Source organism: Scomber scombrus, chromosome 14 (assembly GCF_963691925.1).
Source record: "Scomber scombrus chromosome 14, fScoSco1.1, whole genome shotgun sequence".
Classification (NCBI taxonomy): domain Eukaryota; kingdom Metazoa; phylum Chordata; class Actinopteri; order Scombriformes; family Scombridae; genus Scomber; species Scomber scombrus.
Window position 1 is genome coordinate 11,455,484 of NC_084983.1, and position 25,492 is coordinate 11,480,975.

General features: G+C 41.2%; 1 protein-coding gene across 2 annotated transcripts in view; it reads right to left on the reverse strand.

The window, feature by feature from the left end:
- Positions 1 to 25,492, reverse strand: part of sptbn2 (spectrin, beta, non-erythrocytic 2) — a 33,704-nt gene that overhangs the window by 3,966 nt on the left and 4,246 nt on the right. Inside the window, exons 2-38 of one of the 2 annotated variants that reach the window (XM_062433487.1) lie at positions 18,498 to 18,649; positions 18,082 to 18,255; positions 17,651 to 17,742; positions 17,422 to 17,502; positions 16,277 to 16,392; positions 15,644 to 15,756; positions 15,353 to 15,540; positions 15,119 to 15,236; positions 14,835 to 14,993; positions 14,425 to 14,727; positions 13,039 to 13,192; positions 12,017 to 12,411; positions 11,649 to 11,912; positions 11,356 to 11,567; positions 10,124 to 10,261; positions 9,794 to 10,013; positions 9,173 to 9,709; positions 8,288 to 8,490; positions 8,087 to 8,177; positions 7,775 to 7,921; positions 7,156 to 7,419; positions 6,670 to 6,894; positions 6,453 to 6,542; positions 5,999 to 6,277; positions 5,769 to 5,899; positions 5,444 to 5,648; positions 4,966 to 5,340; positions 4,630 to 4,874; positions 4,387 to 4,525; positions 4,211 to 4,295; positions 3,439 to 3,635; positions 3,133 to 3,260; positions 2,966 to 3,038; positions 1,863 to 1,940; positions 585 to 763; positions 266 to 439; positions 66 to 108 (exon numbers count right to left, since the gene is read on the reverse strand). In XM_062433487.1, the coding sequence (XP_062289471.1) occupies positions 66 to 108; positions 266 to 439; positions 585 to 763; positions 1,863 to 1,940; positions 2,966 to 3,038; positions 3,133 to 3,260; positions 3,439 to 3,635; positions 4,211 to 4,295; positions 4,387 to 4,525; positions 4,630 to 4,874; positions 4,966 to 5,340; positions 5,444 to 5,648; positions 5,769 to 5,899; positions 5,999 to 6,277; positions 6,453 to 6,542; positions 6,670 to 6,894; positions 7,156 to 7,419; positions 7,775 to 7,921; positions 8,087 to 8,177; positions 8,288 to 8,490; positions 9,173 to 9,709; positions 9,794 to 10,013; positions 10,124 to 10,261; positions 11,356 to 11,567; positions 11,649 to 11,912; positions 12,017 to 12,411; positions 13,039 to 13,192; positions 14,425 to 14,727; positions 14,835 to 14,993; positions 15,119 to 15,236; positions 15,353 to 15,540; positions 15,644 to 15,756; positions 16,277 to 16,392; positions 17,422 to 17,502; positions 17,651 to 17,742; positions 18,082 to 18,255; positions 18,498 to 18,649 (6,767 nt within the window). The remainder of the gene's footprint in view (positions 1 to 65; positions 109 to 265; positions 440 to 584; positions 764 to 1,862; positions 1,941 to 2,965; positions 3,039 to 3,132; positions 3,261 to 3,438; positions 3,636 to 4,210; positions 4,296 to 4,386; positions 4,526 to 4,629; positions 4,875 to 4,965; positions 5,341 to 5,443; positions 5,649 to 5,768; positions 5,900 to 5,998; positions 6,278 to 6,452; positions 6,543 to 6,669; positions 6,895 to 7,155; positions 7,420 to 7,774; positions 7,922 to 8,086; positions 8,178 to 8,287; positions 8,491 to 9,172; positions 9,710 to 9,793; positions 10,014 to 10,123; positions 10,262 to 11,355; positions 11,568 to 11,648; positions 11,913 to 12,016; positions 12,412 to 13,038; positions 13,193 to 14,424; positions 14,728 to 14,834; positions 14,994 to 15,118; positions 15,237 to 15,352; positions 15,541 to 15,643; positions 15,757 to 16,276; positions 16,393 to 17,421; positions 17,503 to 17,650; positions 17,743 to 18,081; positions 18,256 to 18,497; positions 18,650 to 25,492) is intronic. The other variant, XM_062433486.1, reaches the window with a different exon arrangement.

The following is a 25,492-nucleotide window of genomic DNA, read 5'->3' on the forward strand; positions in this document are numbered from 1 at the left end:
TACACAAATGAAACTTGTGTTTAATATTTTCATTTAGTCAAGTAATTCAGCTGCATACATCTTACCTCATCCTTTGCTTGGAACAGGTATTCTTTTCCATCTCCTAGCCTAAAAACACAGTGTTGAAGAGATACACTTTTAAGTCAGCAACTCAACTCAAAGACATTTTTTGGTATTTCATCATTGTGTCTCACTTTATATATAAGCTAACAGTTATTTCAGTAATCTGTGTTCTGAGGTTTTTATTTGCTGTGTGTCTTCTCACCTGAGCTTAAATACAAATTTCCTCTTCTTATAGTCGTGAGCTACTTCACAAACAGCCTCTCCGAGGCTGATGGGTACCTCTCCGTGGTATGGAATGCCATTGCTAGCGCTCTTGCCGTCTTTATAGAAACCAAGACTTCCTTTTCTTAGGACGCAGTACACATTCTGCCATGACCTATGAACGTGAAGAAATGGGATTAGGAGCAGCATGTGTTGCCCAAAAAAGCAGTTTATCATTATATATCTATAATGTCTTTCTTTTTTATATTTTCAATTGTGACCCAGATTCCTCTCCAAGGTCCATTATAGCAAACACTGACCTAGTAGCTGCCTTTTTCATGTGGGACTCCATCTCCTGTTTTCGACAGAGCATGCCCTCCATGGTTTCTGGCTCAGACTCTGCTCCACCCCTGCTCGGTAAGGTGGCAGACGGATCGAGACGAGAAGATGCCAGCCCGCTGTCTCTACCTGGTCCGTTCACTGACTCTGACTCCGAGCCCTGTGGTCAGAAGCAGAACGTGAATGGTGGTGAGGAAGTAGAAAAAAAAACATTGGTTGGATGGAAGCAGTGAGCAGCAAAGCAGCCATTCACAGGCATACATGGAAAAGCCATGATGACGTTTGCTTTAACACCACTGTATGATTACCTGAGATAACAGCATAACGTAGTTTCAGAAGGTCCACATAAACATAGCCGCAGTACACTGATATTTAACTGGACAATTACAGTAGCTCATATAGGTAAGGCATACAATTACAGGAACCACACATATGGGAAACATGCATGCTAAACTGAACATGAATACCTCTAAAGTCTATTACATCAGATTTGTTTGGAGCAGATGCAGAATTGATAACATTTTGCAAGGTAATACCATTATAATTAAGATAACCTTTACTCAGTGGCTACAGATGAACAAATGATCATCTGTACTGTAACACAAAGACAATAACAGATAGACACACACACTCAAACACAGCTGAACTATCTAAAGCCTAAAATGTCCAAAATCTCTTAGATGAGCACTGTGACTAGTATTTTGTCTATTATTTACCAACTTAATCTTGTATCCCAAACAATAAGATGCCTTTTAAAGTATGTACTAATCCTATATTTGAATCATGAAAGTAGAAGGAATAATTATCAGCTGAGGAGACGTTTTTGTTTGTCTTTTTTTCTTCAATTAAGAGACCTGTTAAATGACTATCACACTCATGACAGGAAGTGCACACATATAGGAAAATACTAAAACAAGCTACATATAAATTAGCTTTGTACAAGTACAAGTGTCACCACATTTAAAACTCTACAGTCACTCCTGTCCTGGTCAATATGAGCACATATACAACAGCAGACTTCAACATGAGAATGATCCATGAAAACAATGTTCATGAATCTGCATCATGCATTCAAACAGTGATGTGACTCATTAAATAATAGTGAATAAATGAGTAAATAAAGCAATGGTTGCATCTGTGACAGAGAGCAATGACTTCTTAACAGAAGAAAAGAGGCACTGCAGTTGACCAGGAGCTGAGCGGGGGCTGTGAAGGGGGCGAAGGGGAAGCTACAAAGCTGACCATGTCTTGGTACTCACACGCTCCAGCTGCTTTGGCTTACACACACGTTTAGGCTCTGATTTCTTTCCCACTGACAACGATAGCGATAATGACTGCTGATAAAAACGCAATAAGAAAATGTTAAGACGTCTTTGACCTTGGCAGAAAATTAGTAAGTAGGTTGAATTTCTACAACTTTTTGAGACATTTCTAACATCTATTTCTACCTAGCTACTGATGTCAACTATTGTGCGTGTCAACTATAAAATGAATGGAGCTCATTTCATACAAAATGCTCTCTTTCCACTACCAATTCTTGTCTGCTGTTTCAGCTGCAACACAAGATGACATCTAGTTTCGACAAGCAGCCAGTGTAGACTGAAACACATCAAAGCACCTGGTGCTCATTTTCATTTGCTAGTGAGGAGTTTCATGTAACATACATTTACTGTATCTGAACTCCTTCCTCCCAGTTGCCTCTTTTCAACAGGAGTCGCCTGTTCAGCAACGAGGACATAATACCAAAGCACCACAAGATTTGTTTCAGGGTCCCTGAGGTGGTGGGTGACAGTTTTTTTCTACTGCAACCCCAAAGTGCCACAGAAAGTGCTTCCACACTGCACTACATCAACAGTAACAGCCAGCAAACAGTTGCTCTTCATTTTCACTTTAAAACATTGCTGATAGATATTGCTGCCAGGTTTTTTACTTGAATTAGCCACTCTCTGGTAATTTAGGATTCAGAAAAGCAAACTACCACACAAAAAAATATTTTTCTTTCTATTGAGCAATAATGTCATTATATGATAAGGGATAATGTTGTTGACTGAAGTACAGACAAGACAGGGACACACACTCACATACAGCTACACTATGCTCTATATCTATGACATACTTACAGGTTTCAACTTCTTTTTGAACCCAAAGAAAATATGTGATATATTGTCATGAATTTCATGGTTTGCTACAAAATGTTGTCATGTTTTTAATAGTTTGTCAGCAATACAATATTAGCAAAACTTAGCAGGTGAACATCTCATTGCAATATAGAAGCCTTAACATAGAAGATTACACTGAATACCTGGTAAAGAAAAGAAAAAAAAGACACTCAAAGCATTTTCAATTTAAAAACATGTCTCACCTGAGATGTGTCGTCGCTGTGTACTCCATTCACTGACACCGACTGATTGAGTGTTGTCTGGTCCAGACTGGTTCTGTGTTTGAGAGAAAAGGAAAGCATGTTTAGTCATAATTATTAACAATGTTTATACTGTACTCCAACAGCATTTTGCTCTACCAGAAAATTACCTGGCTGCAGAATCATGTGCTTGACTTTCTGTCTCAGATTGTGCCACTTCAACTGTTGGGGGTGGTGTTGGGGGTCGCCGTGCCCTCTCCTCTTCCTCTCGCCTCCTCTGCATCTCCTGTTCTTCCAGCTGAAAAATGAAAACTCAGTGGTGTTATCTCAATTTAAACCTGTTGAATGAGGGAAAGTCAATGCCTACATTCATAGATGAGAGGTGGACATCCTGTACATCCTTTATCTACCAGGCTGCTCCACTCTCAAATACACATAAAAGTTGGATCTGTGACTTTAATCGCATCTCCACTTACTGTAGTGAGTTTCTCCAGAAGAACAAAGCGCTCCTCCCAGGAAGCAGCAAGTTTCTCAAAGGCCTCATGCCGCTTAATTAGACTTTCCACCTCATCCACATTTGAGCCCAGCTCTGCTGTTCGCACCAGAGGTTCTTGCCCTGCCAACCAAGACTCTGCCACACAAGCATCGCGTCCAAATTGCAACACCTCCAGCACTGAAACGCAGAGAGAAGGGCAGCAGAAGACAGGAAGAAAAACAGAGAGAGAGAGAGAGAGAATAAATAATAAGACATTAAAAAAAACCATAACTCACACACTTGGGGGACTATTCAAACCTGTAATAACTCTGTCGCCCAAAACAAAAGATTCAATGATTTCGATAAGACCACTGTGCTAGTGTAGGGAGGACTGCCCTAGCAAAGCGTTCCACAAAATAAAAAATAAAAAAGTAGGCAGACAAACCAAAAAGTCCTGTGCAACACAATGTAGCACTGTGGCAAGTGCAGTAATAAACTGAGTTGACCAATCCATTTTGTGTAAGAACACGGCATGTAGAACACCTTGCAGTGTCATGTTGTTTACCTCACAAGTAGACAGAGAAAAGGAGTGTAAACTGCTGTGGGGTATCTAAGTGTTTGACAAGCTTTCAAACTGGACATACCCGTTTGCATTTCAGGTCTACTCTGTAGCAACATGCAGAAACCATCACAACCCACATTCTGTTTTACCATAGAACTACTACATTGAATGTGCCCTGATACAAACTCTGAAACATGTCAAGCTTGCATACCAATTTGTAAATGGTCCATCTTGTCTTGCCAATTTTTGTTGATCTTGTCTCTCTTTTCTTGGAGTTGCACAAGTTTCTCACGGATCTGTGAATGAAGGAACGTTCAGTAATGAGAAGGCACATGAAAAGACTGGCATTAAGTAGATAAGAGTGAAACAGACTTCTTGCATAATTACCTCATCAGCTGCATAGTGATTATTGTTGATGAGAGTATTTCCCATCTCAATACAGGCAGTGAAACTGTCTGCTCTGGTCTCAATCTCTGACTTGATGTCCTGATGATTGGCAATGACCAACCCTGCAGAGGATACATCCCTGGGATAACAACACAGCAAGAAATGTGAGATTATATACTTCTAACACTGATTATATTGACATCATGAAGGTTACTGGAAAATTTTGCAGAAGATGACATTCACCTGGGGCTATCATGTGCATCAATCTGCAGGTTGACGCCATCCATCCAGAGCATGAGGTCTCGCACCATGTTGAAGAAACGGAACTTCTCCACAGTATCCTGCAGGAGGATCCTGCGGGTCTGACCGGCCTCAAGCAAGCCCTCCCACGCAGACGTCACAGCATGTTCACTCCTATTAATGTCATCAGCTTTCTCTCCAGCGTAGGCCTTCTGCAGCCGTGCTGCATCATCTTGCACCTGGTTCACCTATAAGGTCAAAGAAGAACATTCAGTCTTCTGTTCACATGTTGTTCTTGGAATCTCACATGAGATCTCTTCTATATAACAGATAGCTGACCTGTCCACTGAGGGCCTGGATGTCATGTTCTAAAGTGTTGTGCTGTCTGTGTAGATGCTGGACAGTGTTCAGATCACGTCCAAGCTCAGTGGGCAACGCCTCCCTCTTCTCCTTAACACGTCCAAGCACCTCCATGGCATCCTGATGGAAGCGGTGCAGCTCATAGGAGGCTGCCAGCATCTGTGTGCGTGTGTCAATCAGCTCCAGCAAATCAGCCCAGGCCTCATTGAGCCCATCCTTCCACTCAGCCACACTGGCATTCTCCGGATGACCCGATTCAATCAGGTCATCTGCCAGCCCATTTACACCATCTACACGCTCTTGGCCAATGGTGCTAGTGTCACGAGCAAACTCCCGGAACTTGTCTCTCAGCATCTGCAGAAATAAAAATCAGGGCAAAAATGAGCAACATAATTAATTCAGCTAAATTTCCCTAAGCGTCATTGTCTCCAAAGCATATAAATTACAAAAAACTTACTGTGACATGCTCATAGTCCTGTCCTAGTTCATGTGAACCAGCAACCACCTCCCTTTCGGCAATCCACTGTTCCAGGTCATCCACCTCCCGCTTCAGCTGGGTTAGCCGCAGCCTCTCCTGAAGACGTCCACGACGCTCCTCAGCAAGGTCTTTCAATCCTGCGTACAGCTTGTCAACTTGGGCTTGTCGTAAGTTGATTCTCTCGCTGTTAGAATTAAATGGGACCAAACAGATGAGTGGTTATGAGTGTATAACTTCATACTTAAGAATATGTGTGGAATCGCAGTTGGCAGTGTAATATTCAAATGTATTTAAGCTCTCTCACCTCTCTGGGTGTTCACTGGTGACCATGAGTCGGCTGCTGTTGGCTAGCTGGTGTATAGTCTGGGCGTAGTCTTCAAGTGCCTGTTCCAGGATCTGGTGCTTCTTGACCATCACTAGTGCACCTTGCTCATCCTTGGAGACAAACAGGAAATTGTTTAGTTCTGTCAGGACAGGCATTTGTTAAAGAATGACACAAAGAACAATTATCGGTCTTATTTTGTCTCAGTTCACCTTAGCCTTTTCCTCTGACATCATGTGTAGCTCCTGCTCTCCCATCCAGGCCTCTGCCTCGGCTGCATCAGCATAGAACTGCTGTGCGCGATTGGCCTCTATTAGACGGGCATGACGCTTGTCTGTCTCGGCAATCAGCTGGTCCCAGAGGTCCTTCAGCTCAACAAGGCGCTCCTCAAGAGCAGACTGTCTCTCACCATCTACCTGGCTTTGAGTCTGCCCTCGTCTGTGGATGTCATCAATGCGAGGCTGATGGCCCTGGATCTCCTTCTGCAATGTCTGATTCAGCAACAGGAAAGGTGTTAACTTTAACTGGTGTGTTTATGCCTCCCGCATTTGCCTTAGGTCTATACTCAGTGAATATGTTAGGAATTTAGAGATAGCAATAAGTGTAAGCCACCTTTATCTTGCATCCCAAAAAAAAAGCGACTTTTTTAAAAAAACATCTCTTTACCTGGTTCTTCTTGATTAGCAGCTGTACTGTGGGCAGGTCTTTTCCATGGTCTGTGGAGGTCGCCAAAGGCATCCTCTCTTTCACCCATAGCTAAGAGAAAAACAAAATAAATAAAACATGAGTATGAAGCAAAACAGGATCAGGAGGAAAACTTATATACTCCATACTACCCCTCATCTAATTTACAGTATGCAGTCAGTAAGGTAATTCCACTCACAATTTCATCCTCCAGATCTCTGTTGAACTGGTGTGCCTCTTTGGAAGCGAGCAGTTTCTGTCTCCTCAGTGTGAGAGGTTCCTGAAGGTTGGAAAAGTTGTCAGTGACACGCCTTTGCTGACCATCTACTTCAGCAAGTCCAGCATCTTCCTGAGACAGGGCCAGGGCCTGAGATTGCAGCGACTCCACCTCCTTCTCCCGGACATCCATCTGGTGCTCCAGCATCTACACAGGGACAGTAAATACATTTAAGACAAAATTGTAAGACATTTGGTCATTTCAACCACACTCAGAGAGTTCAGGGTCTCTACACTCTACCTACCATTAAGTGCAGATGAAATTCAAATTCTTTAAATAATGTACATAGTTTAAACTTCATAAATTAGTACTTTTACTAATTATGTTATATAATTTTAAAGTTGTGTAATGTACACTATTTCTCCAGAGCAAAGATGAAATAGATTGTGCTTTGCTTGCACGTTGTACCTGATGCTTCTTGAGCAGGATGTTCACACTTGTCAAATCCTTGCCATAGTCGTCACTGTGCAGCTGACCCTCAAGATTTTTAAGCCAGACATCCAGAGCAGAGCAGCTCTGTGTGAAGAGCTCTGCCCGGTTAGCATCAAACAAGCACTGAGCCTTGGTGCGGGTGGTGCCCTCCAACTCCTCCCAATGACGCTGTAGGTCCTCCAGGGTCTGCTGGACAATAAGTTTCAGCTCTGGCTTCTCTGCCACCAGCGCCTGACCCTCCTGTTAGAGACAAAAAACATGGATAAGATTTCATTTACATTGAGTTAGCTTTTTTGCCACCAATGCTGGCAGATTGTCCCCAATGTAAGGAAAGACAAATGGCATGTTATCTAACACTTACATTACATAAACAAAACAACTGTCCACATATCACAGATAAATAAGTGATCCTGGACAAGGCCAATCAGAAAACCGGGATCTCAGAAATAAAATGACCTTTAAACTTATATCTACAAAAAAAGTTAACCAGCAGAGATAAGTGGATGTGAAAGAAATGTTAATTTAGCATTATATTTTATTTCTTCCTTGTGTGTTTGTTAATTAATGACAACTATTGATATAAAAATGGTCACACCTTATCGATTTTGTCAAGCCAGTCTTTGTTAGAGGCCAGCTCTGCCATGAAGGCCTGGTGTTTCTGCCACTTGCTGTGAAGATTTCTGGCCTCGTCATATGACATGTCCTGAGCTGTCAGCATCTTCTCATTGATCCACAATGTGAGCTACAGAAAGGACAATCACATTATGTAATAAGAATTATCATTAACAAAATTAGAATGAAATACAATTACTGACTTATTTATTCATTATGCTATTGTTTCATTTGATTATCATTATTATAATAATTATTGTTATTATTATTATGATTATTAATTTCTTTCTTTTACCTCCTGTCCATCTTGAAGGAAGTGTTGCAGTTCACGGTTATCCTTAAGCTTTGTCAGCAATTCATTTGCAGCCTCCTTATTCTTAAGATGCCTGGAACAAAGTTACAAGAAAGCTAAATAAGACATTCTTAAAATGCCAAATCAAAAAGGAGAACTTAATTAGTAGGGCTTTTTCACCCTTTTTTAAACTTTTGCTCTAACCTCTCCTGGATGGAATCAACTTTTTCCTGGATCTTATCAGAGTTTGCATTACAGTCATTAATGAGGCGCCGTCCAGCCTCCACCACACCAGTTATCTTCTCCTCGCTGGCCTCTGTGGTGGTGAGGAAATCCTCATGCTTCTTAATGGCCTCCTCTGCTCCCTGAAGACTGGTAGGCATCTCTGTGTGGGACAGCACATACTCCTACAGAGGAAAGGAATGGATGTCTTAAAAATGCATTTTTTATATGCAGTTATCTAATTCAAATGTTTGTTTTTTCTTCGAGGTTCAAGCTGAGTTTCACTGAGTTTAAAACATTTAAAACAAGTGCAAACTGGGAATATGTTGAAGAATTCAAAGTAAAATGAGTCACCGGGACCATTTCTTGTGTCATTCAACAATTTCCATTACTTAGTAGCAGCTGCCTTTAAATCTCTTTACATGTGAATGACCATTACTTTCATTTTTAATTTGATTTTTTCTGCTACTTAAAACGATGATGTATGGATTTTACGACATGAAAATATACCTAGTGTAGTGGACTACACCATACAGATCTAGTCCTATGGTCTGCTTACAGTGCAGCTTATTTTTCTGTATATATATATATATAGTATGTATATGTATATAGGTTAAAGAGTCTGTTTTAAACACCTGATAACCAGAACAACTTCCGTGTGCCTCACTGAAACCATAGTAGGAGCTTTAGATCAGTATTACATGGGATTTTGGGCAAACAGTTTTTGGGCTTTGAATTTGGCTCTGATTGCTGGATTTGAATGGGCCAATGAGGCGAAATGAGAAGAGAAGCATTGATACATGATTATTGTATAGGTGAGTTTACAGTTCACCATCATAAGATTCAATTACACAGCTTTTTTCTAACCTGGCTGTTGAGGAAAGCCTCTGCCTGCTTTGCATCTCTCAAGAAAGTCTGGAAGTCAAAGGCTTGAGCCAAAAGACTGTGACGGTTCTCCCACATGCGACGTAACTCATGCCAGCCAGTATCCAACGCCTGGAGCCTCTGGGCCAAGAACATGTGCTGGGCATCTGTTTGACCTTGGGTCACCTCCTCACCAACCGCTCGCATCTTTTCATAGTCCTCCTTATAGTTATCCACCTCATTCTTGATACTCTCATGCTGTGTTAGCAAACTCTCCGCCTCAGGCAAAGAAGTGGGAATGTCCTCTGAGGCCACGGCTGTCTGGGTGCGGGACAGCCAGGACTGAAAGTCATCCAGGTCCCTCAGGAAGCCCTGCAATTTGCTGGCTTCACCCAATGACTCCTCACGTCGTTTCATGGTGTCGTTCAACTCTTCCCACACCTCCTGAATGCCTGCCAGGCGTCCTTGAATCTCTCCAGCCTCATCTGGATGTTCCTTGGCCAGCTTCTTTGCCTCATTTCTCAGGTCATCCAATTTGCCCTAAAAAGACATGAAAAATGATTTAAATGTAGAAATGATTAAGAGATACCCTAGCATAATGCACTGCATGTGACCTCTTCATACCTCAATAGCCTCCAGGTCTCTCTCCATGCCAGTGAGTTTGCGTTGTAGAGCCATCACTCCAGCCAGGTCATTGCCCAAGCTCTGAGTGGATTCAATAACTTTGGTCTTTTCCCTCATCCAGGTTTGGATCTCATTACACTCCAGGTGGTAGTTCTGGATGTTAAGGGCCGACTCTAGGGCTTGTTTCTTTTGATCAGCAAGTTGCTCGAACTCCTTCCATCTAGGGACCACACCAAATGAAATATTTAGGCTAAATGCTGGTCAAAGCACAAATATATTTTTGTGTAAAAAAAAAGTTGGATTTGCTTGATCTTATGTGTAAGCTCTGACCTGTTGTCCAGCTGGTCTCGGGTCTGGTGGATTTGGTCTCTGTTACAGTTGTCGGAGCTCAGCAGCTGCTCAGCCACGAGGTTCACATCATTGACACGATTGCCTAGGTTGTTCATCTCAGGTTCCAGTGTCTCAAATCTGCAGCCACAAATAATAGACTAGCATCAATTCACTTATTCAAAGTCTAACAGACTACAGACTTTCTGTAGATAACACAATTATTTTTTGAGAGAAAGCAGTGATATTTTGTACATTGTTAAGACAAGATTAGAGCTACGAATGATGTATTGATGGTTGTGGAATTCTGTCAATGTTTATCTTGTTTTTAAATTAATCTTGTGTTCATTTAAGTAAGTCTCAGCTTCTATTACTCCAACTTCAATGGGGTTTGAGGATCAGAATTCAGCCATTACCAAAAATTACAAATCAAAGAGGAGAAGGAATACAATTTGATTTCTATATTTCATGATGCATACAAAAAAAGACAATAAAAAATTGGTCTCGAGAATATATGGAAGTATACAAGCCTCTAAAAATCATATGTCAGAAACACAAATATCAGATGAGATCTGGATGGAAATATGCGAGACACAAGCGACCACTGCAAACTCAAGATCGTTGAGAGAGTTGGGCTGGAAGAATGTAGTGAGATTTTTTATAACTTTCATGTTTTTTGGGCCTGTCCGAAAATCCAGTCATTCTGGGGGGAGGTGGTTACCGAGATAAATAAAATAATTGGGGTGGATTTAGATTTCTCTTTTGTTACTTTGTATCTCGGTAAAATACAGGAAACAGTCCTACAGAAGGATAAATACTTATTGAAGATACTTTTGGCAAGTAGTAGGAAACCTATAACTAGGAAATGGTTGCAACTAGATCCTCCAACATTGGATCAGTGGCGTGGGATCATTCAAGAAATGTACTGTATGGAGAGACTTACTTTTGTTTTAAAACTTCAGTTGGAGAAATGTACTGAACACTGGGAAAAATGGATCGTGTATACACCTTGACACATACATCATGGTTTAATGTCATACTAATTAAACCATGATGTATGTGTAAAAGAATACTTTGATTTTAACTGTAACACCCATGATGATCTCATGTTCTTTGTATATGTAAAAAATAAATAAAAAGTTTTTAAAAAAAGAATTCAGCCATTACCATTTTTTTTTTTTTTAAATTAAATTTTCTGCAATAACATTATTCTCCTCCCCTCCTCCTTGACTGACCTCTGCTGCACCACCTCCAAGTCCTCCAGTTTGGTTGGGATCTCCATGCCATATAACCACTGCTCCTTTTCTTCCACCCAGAGCTGGCAGGCACCAGCCTCACTGAACATGCGGTAGAGGGCCAGGGCACCTTCCAGGGCCTGGCGACGAGCTACTGACAGAGATTTCAGTTCTTCGTAGCTCTGCTCAATGGCAGGCAGACGCCCATCCACCTACAGTCGGCAATAAACAATAATTTAGCACTAAAGAAAAAATGTCGAATTTAAGAAGTATGAAAGACAAAGAACACATACCTGTGGGAAATTTATATAGGCCTGGGGCAGTGCTTGGACCTGTTCGTGCAGTGAGTCGATTACGGGATGGTGGCTCTGGATCTCCTCTTCTATTTCCCTCTGCTTGCGTGCTAGAGTTTGGGTGGAGAATTCATCGTGGCCCACCTCCTGACTGGACACCTGTCTGAGAGTCTCCATGATCCATGCCTCCATGTCATTGGCATCTGTTTGGAACTGATGCAGGGCTACTGCTTCTTTCAGCCTCTGCTCTCTGAGCTTAGTTGTCTGAGGAACAGGGAAACAAAGAAGATTACAGAAAAGAGCCGATATTTGGAGAAAACAGCTTTATAACTTTCTAAGGAATACAAAGAATAGTGATGACCACCTACCTCCTCCAGATGTGCCCACTGTGCTTGGATGTCATCAATCCTCTCTGTGACCTCTGAAGCTCCAAAGTGTCCCTCCTTAACCAAAGTTTCCCCAGCAGCAATGCTGTTACTCAGGGGGCCATAGCGGGCTGCCATCTCATCCCTGAAAGCCTCATGTTTACTGAGCAGGTGAAGGGCAGAAGTGAGGTCACGTCCACAGTCTCCACTGGCCAGGATCTGCTCTTGCTCTCTGATCCAGGCTGCCTCCTCTCCAAGATCCCAGAGGAACTGCCACAGACGGCGCGAGTCCTCTAGACGCTCTCTGCGTGACCCAGCAAGCTGGCCAAGCTCCTCATAGGCTCGACCCAGCAGTTCAACCTTCTCACTAACTAGTCCCGGCTCACATGGTTTGTAGGCTGGCAATCAAAAAAGGCAGGAATACATGGTAGTTAGATATTGAGCACAAATGGCGCATTTCCACTACACAGTTCCAGCACGACTCGCCTCGACTCGCCTCGGTTCTTTTTGCGTTTCCACTAGGGAAAGTACCTGGTACCTGGTACTTTTTTAGTACCTGCTCTGGTGAGGTTCCAAGCGAGCCAAGCCGGTACTAAAATGTGACGTTGACACACTGCTGGCCGCTGATTGGTCAGAAGAGTCATGAGCCGTCCGGCATTTTTAAATGACGTTTAAAACGTTACAACCATAGTTACAGCTATACGGCTCAATTTTCTTGCTTTGTGTGTGACAAAAAGCCACATACAGCAGCAAGTACACCACTGCCTCCATGTCCTCCATTATTTATGTGTTTTGTGTCGCGTATAAAAACGAAGTCACAGCAGTTTCGCGGAGCCGTGCTATGACGACCCCGCCCACGTTGAGTAGGTACTTTTTTGTAATGGAAAAGGTCTGTCCTGGAACCGTACCGAGGCGGGGCGAGCCGAGTCGTGCTGGAACTGTGTAGTGGAAAAGCGCCAAAATAGGCCTGATCAAAGCTGCATTGTCTGTACAGAAAATATGAAAAAATATGTTTGAAGCCTCACCCTGTTCATAGGAAGTGAAACGCTTTGCAGCTCCCTGCACTGCCTTGATCCTCTCTGCCTGAGCTGAAGTGTCAGCCTCTACCAGAGTGTGTTTCTGGAGTAGGTCTAAGACATCATGCAAATGTTTACCAGTGTCCTGAGACTGCAGACGACTCTGAAAAAGGCAGAGAACACAGTTCAGTAGAACATTTGGTTATTTCATCTCCAAATAAAACTGAAGGGATATTAATACATTTTGAACCATAATCATTTTATGTACTATGCGATGCACTTGATATTTTAAATGACAAAAAAAAAAAAAAATAACCCAACAACAGAATTTCAACAAGCAGTAACTTCAGTGCATCAACTTGAACAAAAGAGGAGCCAGACCGCAGAGAAAATTTCTCCAATCTGAAAAATTACGGCAAAATACGGTAATAGGACTACAAACACAATTAAAACAATTGCATAATAAACTGTATATAAGTGTTCTAATTATATGGCAATGTGTAATGCAGAGATTATAACAGAATGAGTCCAGCTAGCAATGAAAAACAATGGATTAATGGCCTAATCAACTCCAGGCTGAGAAAAATAAATAAACACATACACATCTCTACCCGAGCTATTCCCCACAGAATTAAACACCTTCTTATAGTCTTCCTCGGTTGGGAAAATCTAAAATGCTAATTTTGGAATAGGTCAAAAATCAATAACAGCAAATACTGCTAGATTTGTTCCAAGATGGTGAGTAGCTGAGGGTGAGCAGAACAGTACTGTGCAGTTATAACATTTGATCTAAGGCAGAGGAGAGAGAGGCATGGATTCTGTTTTTTTTTTTTTTTTTAAACCTGCAATTGATGTTTAAGACTATTAATGATTCACACCAGACTTGGGACAGAAGTTGAATATTTAGGACATGTACGGTGCATTCACTGGCACAAAATAACAGCAAATTAAACAAACAACTATACCTACCGACTATGACTGATTATAACCTTATACACCTTCTATTGGTGTTTGTGCTGGTTAACAATTTGAACCATTCAGGTGGTAACGTGGGTAACAGGCTAATTCAAGTGCAGCCAAAATGTAAAATGCTTTGTCCATTAGGTAATTGCATTACTGCAGTAAAGCAACACTGACAGGTAACACAATTCAGGCAAGGCCTGTAAAAAGCTAATTACTACTGTTAATGGCCCTCTGATAAGTACAGACACTAAAGCTGCAATGGACATATGTGAACAACAACTAACGTAATTGAGAGGATTAGGAAATCCCTTTTTGTTAATTAAAAGCAAAGCCAACAGAGTGCAGGATTCAAAGCACTAGTTTTAAGTCAAAACAAATGTTTAACAGTGGTTAAAATGGTGTAAACATGCATTTTGTTCAGTGGTTCAATACCTTCATGTCTGCCATCCAGTCCATGATATAGCGCATCTCTTGAAACAGTCTCTGTAGGTCACGATGGGCATTCAGCCGCTCTCTGCGTGCAGTCAGAAGCTCCTTCAGGTATTCCCAGAGTCGAAGCACATTATCCCTTCTTGCAAGTATACGCCGCACATCATGGTATGATTCTGCATCCAGCTCTTTAGCAACAGCCTCTACAGCAGCCACACGCTCCCAATATGCCCCAATGTCTGTCTCAATTGCCTCATGTTTACGGGTGGCAGCTTCCACTGCTCCCAAGTCAGTTCCAAAATTGTCCTATTGAAAAAAGGAGAATAAGCTTTTGTTCAACATGGCTGAAATGAGAGTGCATCAGCAGCCACACATTTATCTGTTGTTGATTAAATCACACTTTTTCTATCTACCTGGGACACCAGCCTCTGGTTCTCACTCAGCCATGTTTCCCGCATAGCAGCTTTGCGGTCGAAACGTGCAGCGAGCATCTCCAGCTTCTCCTGGCGAATCAGCTCATTTCTGAGTGCAAGCTCACGTTCATGCTCAGCCTTTTCCAATCGTTCCCATGCCTACCATACCAAAGGAAAACATGAAGTTGGTAACATCTTGCCACCAGGTTAACAATACTGCATACATGATGATGCCAATTTTGTAAAATTCAATTAACTTTAACAATCAGAGATGATATCCATACCTTATTGATATCAGAGATGAGTTTGCCCTCTCTTGGCATGTAAACTTTCTGGTTGTTTGCTCTCATCTTGCTCTGGATAGTAAATAGGAGAACTTCCAAGTTTCCTTTCTCTGTAAATCTGTGGAGACAGGCATAAACTCTGTTCAGCAAATAGCTTAGCATTTAGCATACGGATGGCAACATGAATTGGGTCATGTGATTAGTTGTATTAACTTGAAGCTTTCTGTTACTCACTTCGGGGGTTTCTCCACAGTTCGGTAGGAGTTGAAGGCCTGGAGCTGGTTCTGCACAGCACTCAGTGAGTTAGCTAGCTGCCGGTCATTAAGCGTCACTATAGTCTGCTCAATCCACTGCAGCAGCTCTGAGGCCAGGGTCTCATACTTCTCTATCAGCTGGTCTGCTTCAATAGCATAGTCAAGCACCTACAACAGAGAGAGATCTGTGAATGAAGGCAACTGGTGTGCCAACACTCACAGTTACATACTTGTACACCTGAATGTACAGACACACACACACACAGCTAACCTTGCCGATTCTTTTACCCTCCACTGCCAGGGCTTTCATCTTTGAGAAGTAATGGTAGTAGGTTGCCACGTAGGTAATGATGGACTTCTCATCAGGCTGATCAACATTAACATCTGGAAAAAAGAGAGCGTGATCAAATCAACATCTGATCTCTTCCCCACTCATTTAATCTACTGATCATAAACTTCAGCATGCACAACAATAGCAACAACAAGGGCAGCTGTCATTAAGAGGTAGAGCTGGTCATCCACCAATTGGAAGAGCTTTGATCCCTGGCACCTTCAGTTCATGTCGAAGTGTCCTTGGTGTGCCTTTGGTGTGTGAATTTGTGTGTGAAGGAGCATAAGAAACTCCTCCTGATGAACAGGTTGTGTGTAAATGGGTGAATGTTGGCACACTTTGAGCGGGTGGACTAGAAAGGTGCTATATAAATGCAGTCTATTTGCCATTCCATTTAACAGTTAAGTTTGCCCGTCCTTGGACATCATTAGTGTAATGATGTAGTGCTGTCTAAACTATCATAGACTAAGCTATAATCAATCTGTTTCATGCCATTGGCTTAGTGCCTTGGTGGACAGTGTCCAGCCCTCAGTGTGACTTAAAGGAGTGCTTCATGTTTTTGTGGAGGCTCACCTTCTGGATCAAGCAGCTTGGTAAGGCCAAGCTCCTTCTCAGCCACATTGAAAGCATTTTGGAGATTGTAGTGAGCATTGGACCTTTTCAGGGTGTCAAACTCAATCAGGTCAGATCTGCAGAGGCCAGTGGACATTTATGATTTTAGTACAGATTGCAGGGAGAGGAGAGTGCAAATAGATGGCAATTTGAATAATTCATTTTTGTATGGTAGAAAACAAAGAAGTAGAAGACATAAATGACATTTTGCAGTCCAGTTCAAAATTTGTTTCTGTTTACAGACCAGGATGCAGAAAATAATCATTTCATCAATGAATGACGTAAACTGCTCCTGCCAGTTATCGCTTATTCTTGCCTAAACCATATCTTCAGTTTGAGCTTACTTAAGCATTAACTGGGTATAAAACAGTGTTATTACATTGCACAAGACTTTAAGGTTGTGAAGAAAAGAAAACCCTTAACAGTCAATATTTGCATATCTAATTGCCTTCTGTGGTGTGCTGTCTCCTCTGTTGTTTGAATAGGAACCTGATCATGTAAATAGCAGCATCATGGTTTACATGTGTATCCTGTGGATCATTAACTCCACTAAGAGCAATGTTAGCATGCACGTTGCAAGTATCACTGTAGGCATTCACTGTAATAAATTATGCTGTCTGTTCTATTTGCCGCAGGAGTCTAAACTATACTTTTGGCTTTCAGCTCACAGATTTATTTAGAAACAAGCTTTATAAGCAGCAGTATTACCAGCAGGGTGTGCAAGTGAGTTACCAAGCATGGCTCTGCATAGAAAATAAGTGGGTTATTATTTCTGTGATCTAGGTCATCTTACTCCCTATTTTATTTTCATCCTTTTAGCCATACTGCAGACTGAAGGAAGGGAGGAGGAGGAGACCTAAATAGAAAAGGGGATAAAAACACCCCAGAGAAGTGTGATGCTGCTGCAACAGGTGCTTTTCATTGGGCATGGAATGATAAAAGGTGGGGTGAAGACACTGGACACATTTTTTGATATCCAAAAATATGTACTTTGAAAAAGACCCATATTGAAATGAATTTCATACAAGCGTATGCTTAACAGGGGCCAGTTTCATTGCACATGACAGTGTAGTAAAAAATATCAAGTACAAGAAGAAGTCAATGACCTGTGTTTGTGCACAATGGCATTGAACGCCAGACCGTCTCTCCAGCTGGTAGTGAAGTTGTGGATGTTGACATTAGGGTATCTACAGAGGCCAGAACAGAAGCAATTATTCATTAACTCAACACACAACGTCATCAGTACAAATTCATTAGTACCACAAATAGTGTAAATGGTGCAGTATTTATCCTGTAAGCCCTCCTTCTCTCTCTCCTCTCTAGCTCCTTTCTCACCCAGCAGTTTTCATTTGGCACCAAAGCAGCAGGGCATCTTTCGCTGATTTTTTCTCCTTGTTATCTTCTGTCTCCACACTGATGTCCTGGATCTGTCAGCAGAGCATTCAGTTAAAACTGTGCCCACATCATTTTGCACAATTATTACAACATCACTACTTTAATTTATTTTCTGTTAATACATTATGCCAAGCTTAGGGAAGGGCTAAAAATTCACAGGTGATGACAGTAAATACATGACAAAAATAAAGAATTTGCCAAGCATTAAATTTCTGTTTCCATTTTTGTTAGTTTGCCTGAGGCCGGACTGGTCTACATGCAGAGACTTGGTGTCTCAAAGTCAAACTCACTCTTTGAAAGAGATAAAGTAACATGGTAACTGAGCTGAGGCAGGAATGAGTAGAGCCCCACACAACTATTCTATATGCTACCTGGAAGCGAAGGATGATAGTCCAGATGAGACCCAGAGTGAGACGGTGATTCCCATCCACAATGTCATGTGAGCCCATGTTTTCTAGATGAACTTTTTGCTCCTTGAGAAACTGCAGGGCTTTGTCAACATTCTCAAGGCAGTGGATACGCATGCGACCCTTAGTGGGCTTTGGCTGTGAGGAAGAGAAGGAAAAGGAAAAGAAAGAAGGTTGAAATCATTATTACATGAGGAGGAAAGAGGAACAGGAATGTATAAAAACAAGTAGGGGCTGGAGGAGAAGTAAATCACACTGAAAGAAAGAAGGAATGAGGTGCATGATTTCTCCTTCCTCGTGACATGGAGCAGGGTGCAGGTCATGTTGAGGGCCTGGGTCAGGGTTGGGACAAAAAAGGGTGGTTTATGTGTGATACTGACCAGCTGTTCCCCTGAGAGCACTTCCAGAAGGCGGATTAGCATGCGGCCATCACGCAGGTCGGTATACAAGTCACCGATGCGACAGGTCACTCGGCCTAAGTGAGAGTTCACCCATTTGGTGAAAGTCTTCTTCTGTACTGCTTCACGCTCATCTGCAATAAAAACAACAGGAGAGGGGTTGAGGTTGCATTACATCAAGATAACAATTCACTCGGCTCACTGAGATGCCACTGGCCTCACTATCATTACTGTCAGAGAAAAAATATGTACAAGAAATCAATTCTGCTCTAAACAAACACCAATGTAGTCTCCAGCCAGGTGACAGTAAATCATAAAGACTTGAGCCCTTTTCCTGAGCAGTTCATTTCACAGATAAGCTATGCCATTAAGTCTCTAGGATCACTGTATTGACAGCTTAGTGAGGTTTTCACACTCCAGACCAAAGTTTACTGTAGACCTGCTTGTGTGTTCTTGCTAATTACTCTAATGATGTGAGCCTAGAAGGAAAAAGTGACAAAGCAAAATTACACATGAAGGCAGTGACTTTTTGGCGTTACTTTGTTAGAGTGGGACTAAAAAAAGAGTCACTATAATTTAAGCTGTAACAGCAGCTCAGACATATGGACCAGGGGAGTAAGAAGCTAATCCTGCTCCGCCACCTAACAAGGTGACCTCATTTCTAGGACACAAGGTCTCCCTGCCTTTTGAAACACTATTCTAGCATGGTACCTAATGCAGTGCACCTAATGCAAACCCACACAGAAAAACCCTGAAGCAGACAGGAAATAGATCAGAGGAGCAGCTCTGTACTAATGAGTTAAAACCAAACAAAGACCTACTTACAGTTGCATGAAATTAAATATAATGGTGGGGAAGATAAATGGATCTTTAAAAAAACAATGAAAATGGTAAAGTTTTCACATTTTGATATTCATTATTAAGCAATCCAAATTATAATTAGCCACATATTGAGAAAAGCTGGATTAAAAAAAAAAGTATCAACCACACATAGCTTCATTTTTTTTTAAATCATCTTTGATGGTCAGTGGTATCCTGCACAACACCATCTTTGTACAATACACTTCAAAATTGAGCAACAACATGAAGCACTAGTAACACTGGTCCACCAACAAGTAATGATTAAAAGGCTCCGACCTGAGGGCAAACTCTAAATATTAAGGCAGTGACTGTAACACTGATTGACTGTGAAGGTTACAGCTGACAGCAAGTTTATTATATACTATTATTATATACTCATAATGAAAGAGATCCATGAAATTAAATCACATTGGTCAGCAACAGTTCATCTGGAACACAAATAATATTAATCATGAAAGTAAACTCATTAGTGACTCAAAAACTATTAATGAGAAATTAGAATAGGTTATTTAAAATATGCTACATTATTAGTTTAATGTTTGATTAATACATTATTTTTATGTTAAGTAATCAAAGGCAGCATGATGTGTAATCAACCACTGTACTAACTGTCAGCTAAAAAAGGAACAGATTTTGACATGTCATGCATGCCTTCTAGGGTGGAGTTACACCACAAGACTTGATGCAACCTTAAGGTGCTTCCTGTGTATTTATACTACTACACTAGAAAGATCCTATTTTGAAATATGTAAAACTGATATATTACAGATGGACTTTCACAACAAATTACAAGCAATCTGATATTCATTTTCTAAAAAAACAAACCATAATGTGTTTTACGTAATTAAAATGCGAGACTCAACCCCCTACAACGGTAACCTCAGTTTTATCTCACTGTAATTCAGGTATGAAAAAGGTAAAGTTGAGTTTTTAACCTCGAGTGAACCTGTTCAGTGATATTTTGATGATAAGGCCTTTGTATTGTACATCAATGTTCCACCAACATGCTCACGAGGATGCATATGTATGCTACAAACATTGGGGTGTTGTAATACCTTTAATCTGCTGACTGCAGAGTGCCACACTTGTCAAGTCTCATGTTTTTCCCATTGAGACTCATATTTCCCATATTGCCCATCTCACAGCCATGCCAACACAATCTCTGGGAGTGTGACACTGTTGAAAAAACATCCTTAAAAAGTGTTTGCTGTAAGCCTAGCACAGTGATAAAACGCAGATGCACTGCAGATCACCCTGACTTGCTTCAGCTGCTGTTTTCCTGACAACACTGTCTGCTTAAGTGTACTGGCTGGCAGTAGGGGAAGCAATAGGGGATTATTTTCCATTATTTGGTATAAAGTTGCTTGGCCGGCCAGGCTCTGCAACAGAGCTGAGGGCAACAGAACGGCACTTACAATCAGCAGAAGGTGAAAGTAAGAGCACTGAATAGAGAAAGTAAAAGGTATGTGAAAATTAGCAGCATTGGTTTCACTGGACTAGTAAGTCACAGTAAATTTACCAGCTCGTAGTATCGATAACCATCATGGATTATTTGGAGGTATTCTTATAACTTAAGTTCTCAACTACTAATCAAAATTTTCAAATGAGAACTAGAATTTAAAAACATACATTAAAAACAAGCTTTACAAGGTTGATTCAACAAGTTTGTGTTTTGGTGAGAAATAAATGATTGAAAACAAAAATGAAAACTGCACAAGATACTTTTAACATTTAGAGCAAGAGGAATTTTCCTGACCTTTCCCCACAGTGGAGTTCAACAATTGTGTGCAACAATTTAGTATCATTTACTGGTTATAACCCCCCGTCCCACCCCTTTATTTTTAAGCTTGATGGCTCAATAACAGGTGGGGAGTGCACATGCATTACAGACAAAGAACTCAATAGCACACAAACCTCTAAGTCAAACACACAGTAAAATGAGATGGGTATATTGGTTAAAGAGTGATACCAATCCGACTCCGGTAACTAAATAAACGAACACAAAGAGACTACAGAATAGATTCAAAGCACACACACGTGAATCAACAGGTTTTATGAAGAGTGCCCCAAAAATATGTTACCCTGTGTTTTAACATTTACAGATACATAGAAGAAGAAGCAGTTTTATCATCATTGTTCAAGACAACAAAATTATAGTGCAGCTCCCAACCCCAACACATAGCAATGATAACAGGTTCTAACAATCTAACAGATAAAAAAAACAGGGGGTTGTATATGTATATATGTTAATTCAAAGCAGGTGGCAGGGCCGACTATAGTCATGGACTACAGGCACATTTGTAAGGAGGGAGCTGAACAACAAACAGGCTTTTCTCTGCTGTCCTAGCTATCAGGACCTGGTTGGTTCTCTCCACATTGTTTGTTTGCTTTACGTTGTTTGTCACATTTTAATGTTTTATGTTTTATCACGCACGCACGCACGCACGCACGCACGCACGCACGCACGCACGCACGCACGCACGCACGCACGCACGCACGCACGCACGCACGCACGCACGCACGCACGCACGCACGCACGCACGCACGCACGCACGCACGCACGCACGCACGCACGCACGCACGCACGCACGCACGCACGCACGCACGCACGCACACACACACACACACACACACACACACACACACACACACACACACACACACACACACACACACACACACACACACACACACACACACACACACACACACACACACACACACACACACACACACACACACACACACACACACACAGAAATTGCATGCAAATGAAAGATGTTTTTGTTGGAAAGCTTAATAAAAGGACGACTAAGCAATTTGAAAATGTTCAATGAAAAAGCAGCAGTGGATTACTGTGGCAGGTGGAGTACAGTGGAGGAGCCTACATTCCTGCTGAGGCTTGGTCATGTTGCGACAGAGCCCAGCAGTGAGGAGGAGACAGTGGGGCAGTGGGCAGGGGTCTTAAAGATGGCATGCAGCTGCCCTACTGGTGCCGCACTCCTAATAACAAGGTTACTGAACAACACCACAAGACAGACAAACACAGACATCAGTCTCTGACGTGTTTGCTCATTACAGCGAGCAAACACAAAACTTGTCATCAGTTGCTGCTGAGGTAGATAAGGGCAAAACTGCTGCAGCTGTTGTCTCTAAAAATGTGACATTTGTGGATGTTAGTGCACGGGAGGATATGTCAACTGTAATGATTGTACATCCACGTCTAATGGTTTGTTGTTTTTTTACCAACCTGTAAGAACGTACACACAAGAGAAAGCTTTGCACTGTGTATTTTTAAAAGAGCGTACACTGGTGGATGAAGGTGAGAAAAGATACAGGAAGTGGTGGATATGCCTTCCAAATGTTATTGCATGTCACCCATCATGCAAAATACCAGCAGAGACTGCCATCATTATTACTTTATAACATAATAGAGGACAAGGAAGTGGGAAATATGAACTTTAGAAAGTAGGTCTAGTAGCAAGTCTTATTAAGTATTGTATGATCTTAGATTTCTTGAATACAAAAAAAGCACAACTATCTTGGAGCTCTACCTGTCCTTGAGCTTCTTTGAGTAAGCTGAAAAAACAATTGACTACAATTTTCTATGGCGTGTTGTTCTCCATTGTTTACTAATGGCAGATCAGAACTGGTGGTTAGAGGAATCACTGAATGTTTCAAAAGCATATTTGGGCATGTCCAGTCACTTTGAGCATGTTTGTCTCTGGTAGTAAGCTCTAAGTATATGTCAGGGCAGGGAAGTACTGTTCTACTTTTGAAGCTGCTGAGCTTTTGCTCGCTGCTTCTTCCCTATTTATACCCCAAACAAGCTTGTGCACTGTTGATGATGATGATTATCTGCAGGTAATCTAAGCAAATATGCCGCCAAACTTAATCCTGTCTGTGTGGCTCTTAGTAGCCAGGATCATGTTTTGTGATAACATGGAGACAATAAATCTGTGGCCCAAGTCTCACGTACATCTGTGAAGGAAAATATCTCATCTATGCATCAAAACATTTTTCTGCAGTTTACAGTTTAAGTTTATAACAAGTGCACCATTGTATTGAAGCCATGGTTAAAGATTTACTATTAAGCTGCTCATTTACAGATCTTGGACACATATACTACATTATCTAAGTATCAACTGATCAGAGAAAATAATGTCTATAACTATCAACAATGGTCACTGTTGCATCAAGTTCTTAGAAAATGAAGTCATGAGGGAACTAAAATGGCACAGATTATTTAAATAATTGGGGTATGGACAGAAGAATAATCGCCACCTATTGTTGTTCAATATTTTGGGATTTTTAAGTGTAGGCCTAACAAAACAGGGAAATGTGGGAATGGGCTCCAATAGTCTATTGATTAAGACACACCGTGTCTGTTTACCATTCCATTCTAGTCATGGACCCTTTTTTTGCATGTCATTCCTCTTTCCCCCCCTACATTTCTTTACTGTCTCCTGGCTGTCACTATCAAGAATAAAGAGAGGCTTCAGGACACCGTTCACTGTTTTCTGGAATTCTATACACCAAATGATTAACTGAAATATAATCAGCAGATTATCAAAAGTAAAAATATTTATTAGTTGCAATCCTAGAAAACAAACGTCATGGAATTAAATACACAAGAATTAGGTTTGATCTGTATTTCCTAATTCCTGCAAACAAATTTGTACTGTCAAAAATGTCTTATAATAATGCAACTGTTTCACTTTTCTTTTTTTTTTTTTAAATCACTGCACAGACTTTGGTTTATTTCATGCCACAGTATGCAAACAATCAAGATAAAAGATGTCAGCACTGCTCCTTACCCACCGACTATGTCCTGACACTGATGAGATCCTGTTTGTTTTGCCATAAATGCATACTGCAGATTTTGTCCATTTCTTGTTTTCCTGACCATTACCGTCAAACACACTGAACTGTTGTCTTGTGATTATTTCCTGACTCCCAAACACATAAGAAGAAAGCTAAAAAGAAATATAGATTACAGGCTGCAAATCATTATGTGCTGCTTTCATCTTGTTTCATATCCTGCCCAGGTTATGCCTTCCTCCCTAGCCATGGGTTGAAATGGCCTTGGTGCATAAACTCTTGACATCCTGTCCCTCACCCACCCTGATCTTGCGTAATGAGTGCCTCTGGTCAACGTGTCCTCAGAAAGAATGAGTAAACTACTTCCATCAATCTGTCCGCTTTAATGACCTTCTCTTGGACATTCCCACACAGACAAGATTATGGCATTGCACCAAAGGATACAGAAAAACGCACTCATCAGTGGAGGTCTGACTTCTCTCTTACTTTCAGCTCTAGTCTTATTTATTTTGGAGACAAAATCTGAAAATAATAATTCTATATTTGCATCTGTGGCAAACAGGAATACAGCAAATACAGACAGCTGCACTACCACCTCTTGTTTTATCATAATTCAGAACATTAATGCAGTTTTTGTCTATTTGTCTTCATGATGTACTTGGAAAAAACCTCAGCTATAATAAAAAGCAGTTTCTAAACTTTGTGGTTAGTGGCTACTGTTCTTTATTGACACCAGTGGGTGGCTTGATCTGAAGGGTAACTGTGGCTGTGGTGTGTGAGACTTAATGGAAAACAAACAAAAGGGACAAACCATTTCGAGTAGTTCTAGGAGGGTGTGGTATTTGTAAATCATGTTTCAGCGACAGGGGAAAAAGTGACAAAACGCACAGTGTGAAAAAAGGGCTTAGAGCTGCTGTAGTTCTAAATATCAACAAAATAGAAGAAATGGCTTGACTCAAAATCTTGTAAATCAACTTCCTCAATGACTGTTAGTTACACTTTTGGCTGGATGGTAAGAGTGGCACAAGCCACTTTGAATGAGTTAGTTTCACAAAAGGCCACACAATGTACTTTAACTTCAAAGTCAACATTTGCTTCAATTACCTGTAGATGTCACATGTCAACAGAGTTGTAGTGAAGCATTTCTGCATTTACATCAGGCCAATTATTTGACATTAAAATGAAACTGAACAAGAAATGTGTGAGCAAAACAAAGTGAGCAAAATAATGCACCTACAGATGCACATGCCTTCACATGTCCCTCCCTATAAAAGCGGAACTGCCTTTCCTCTGCT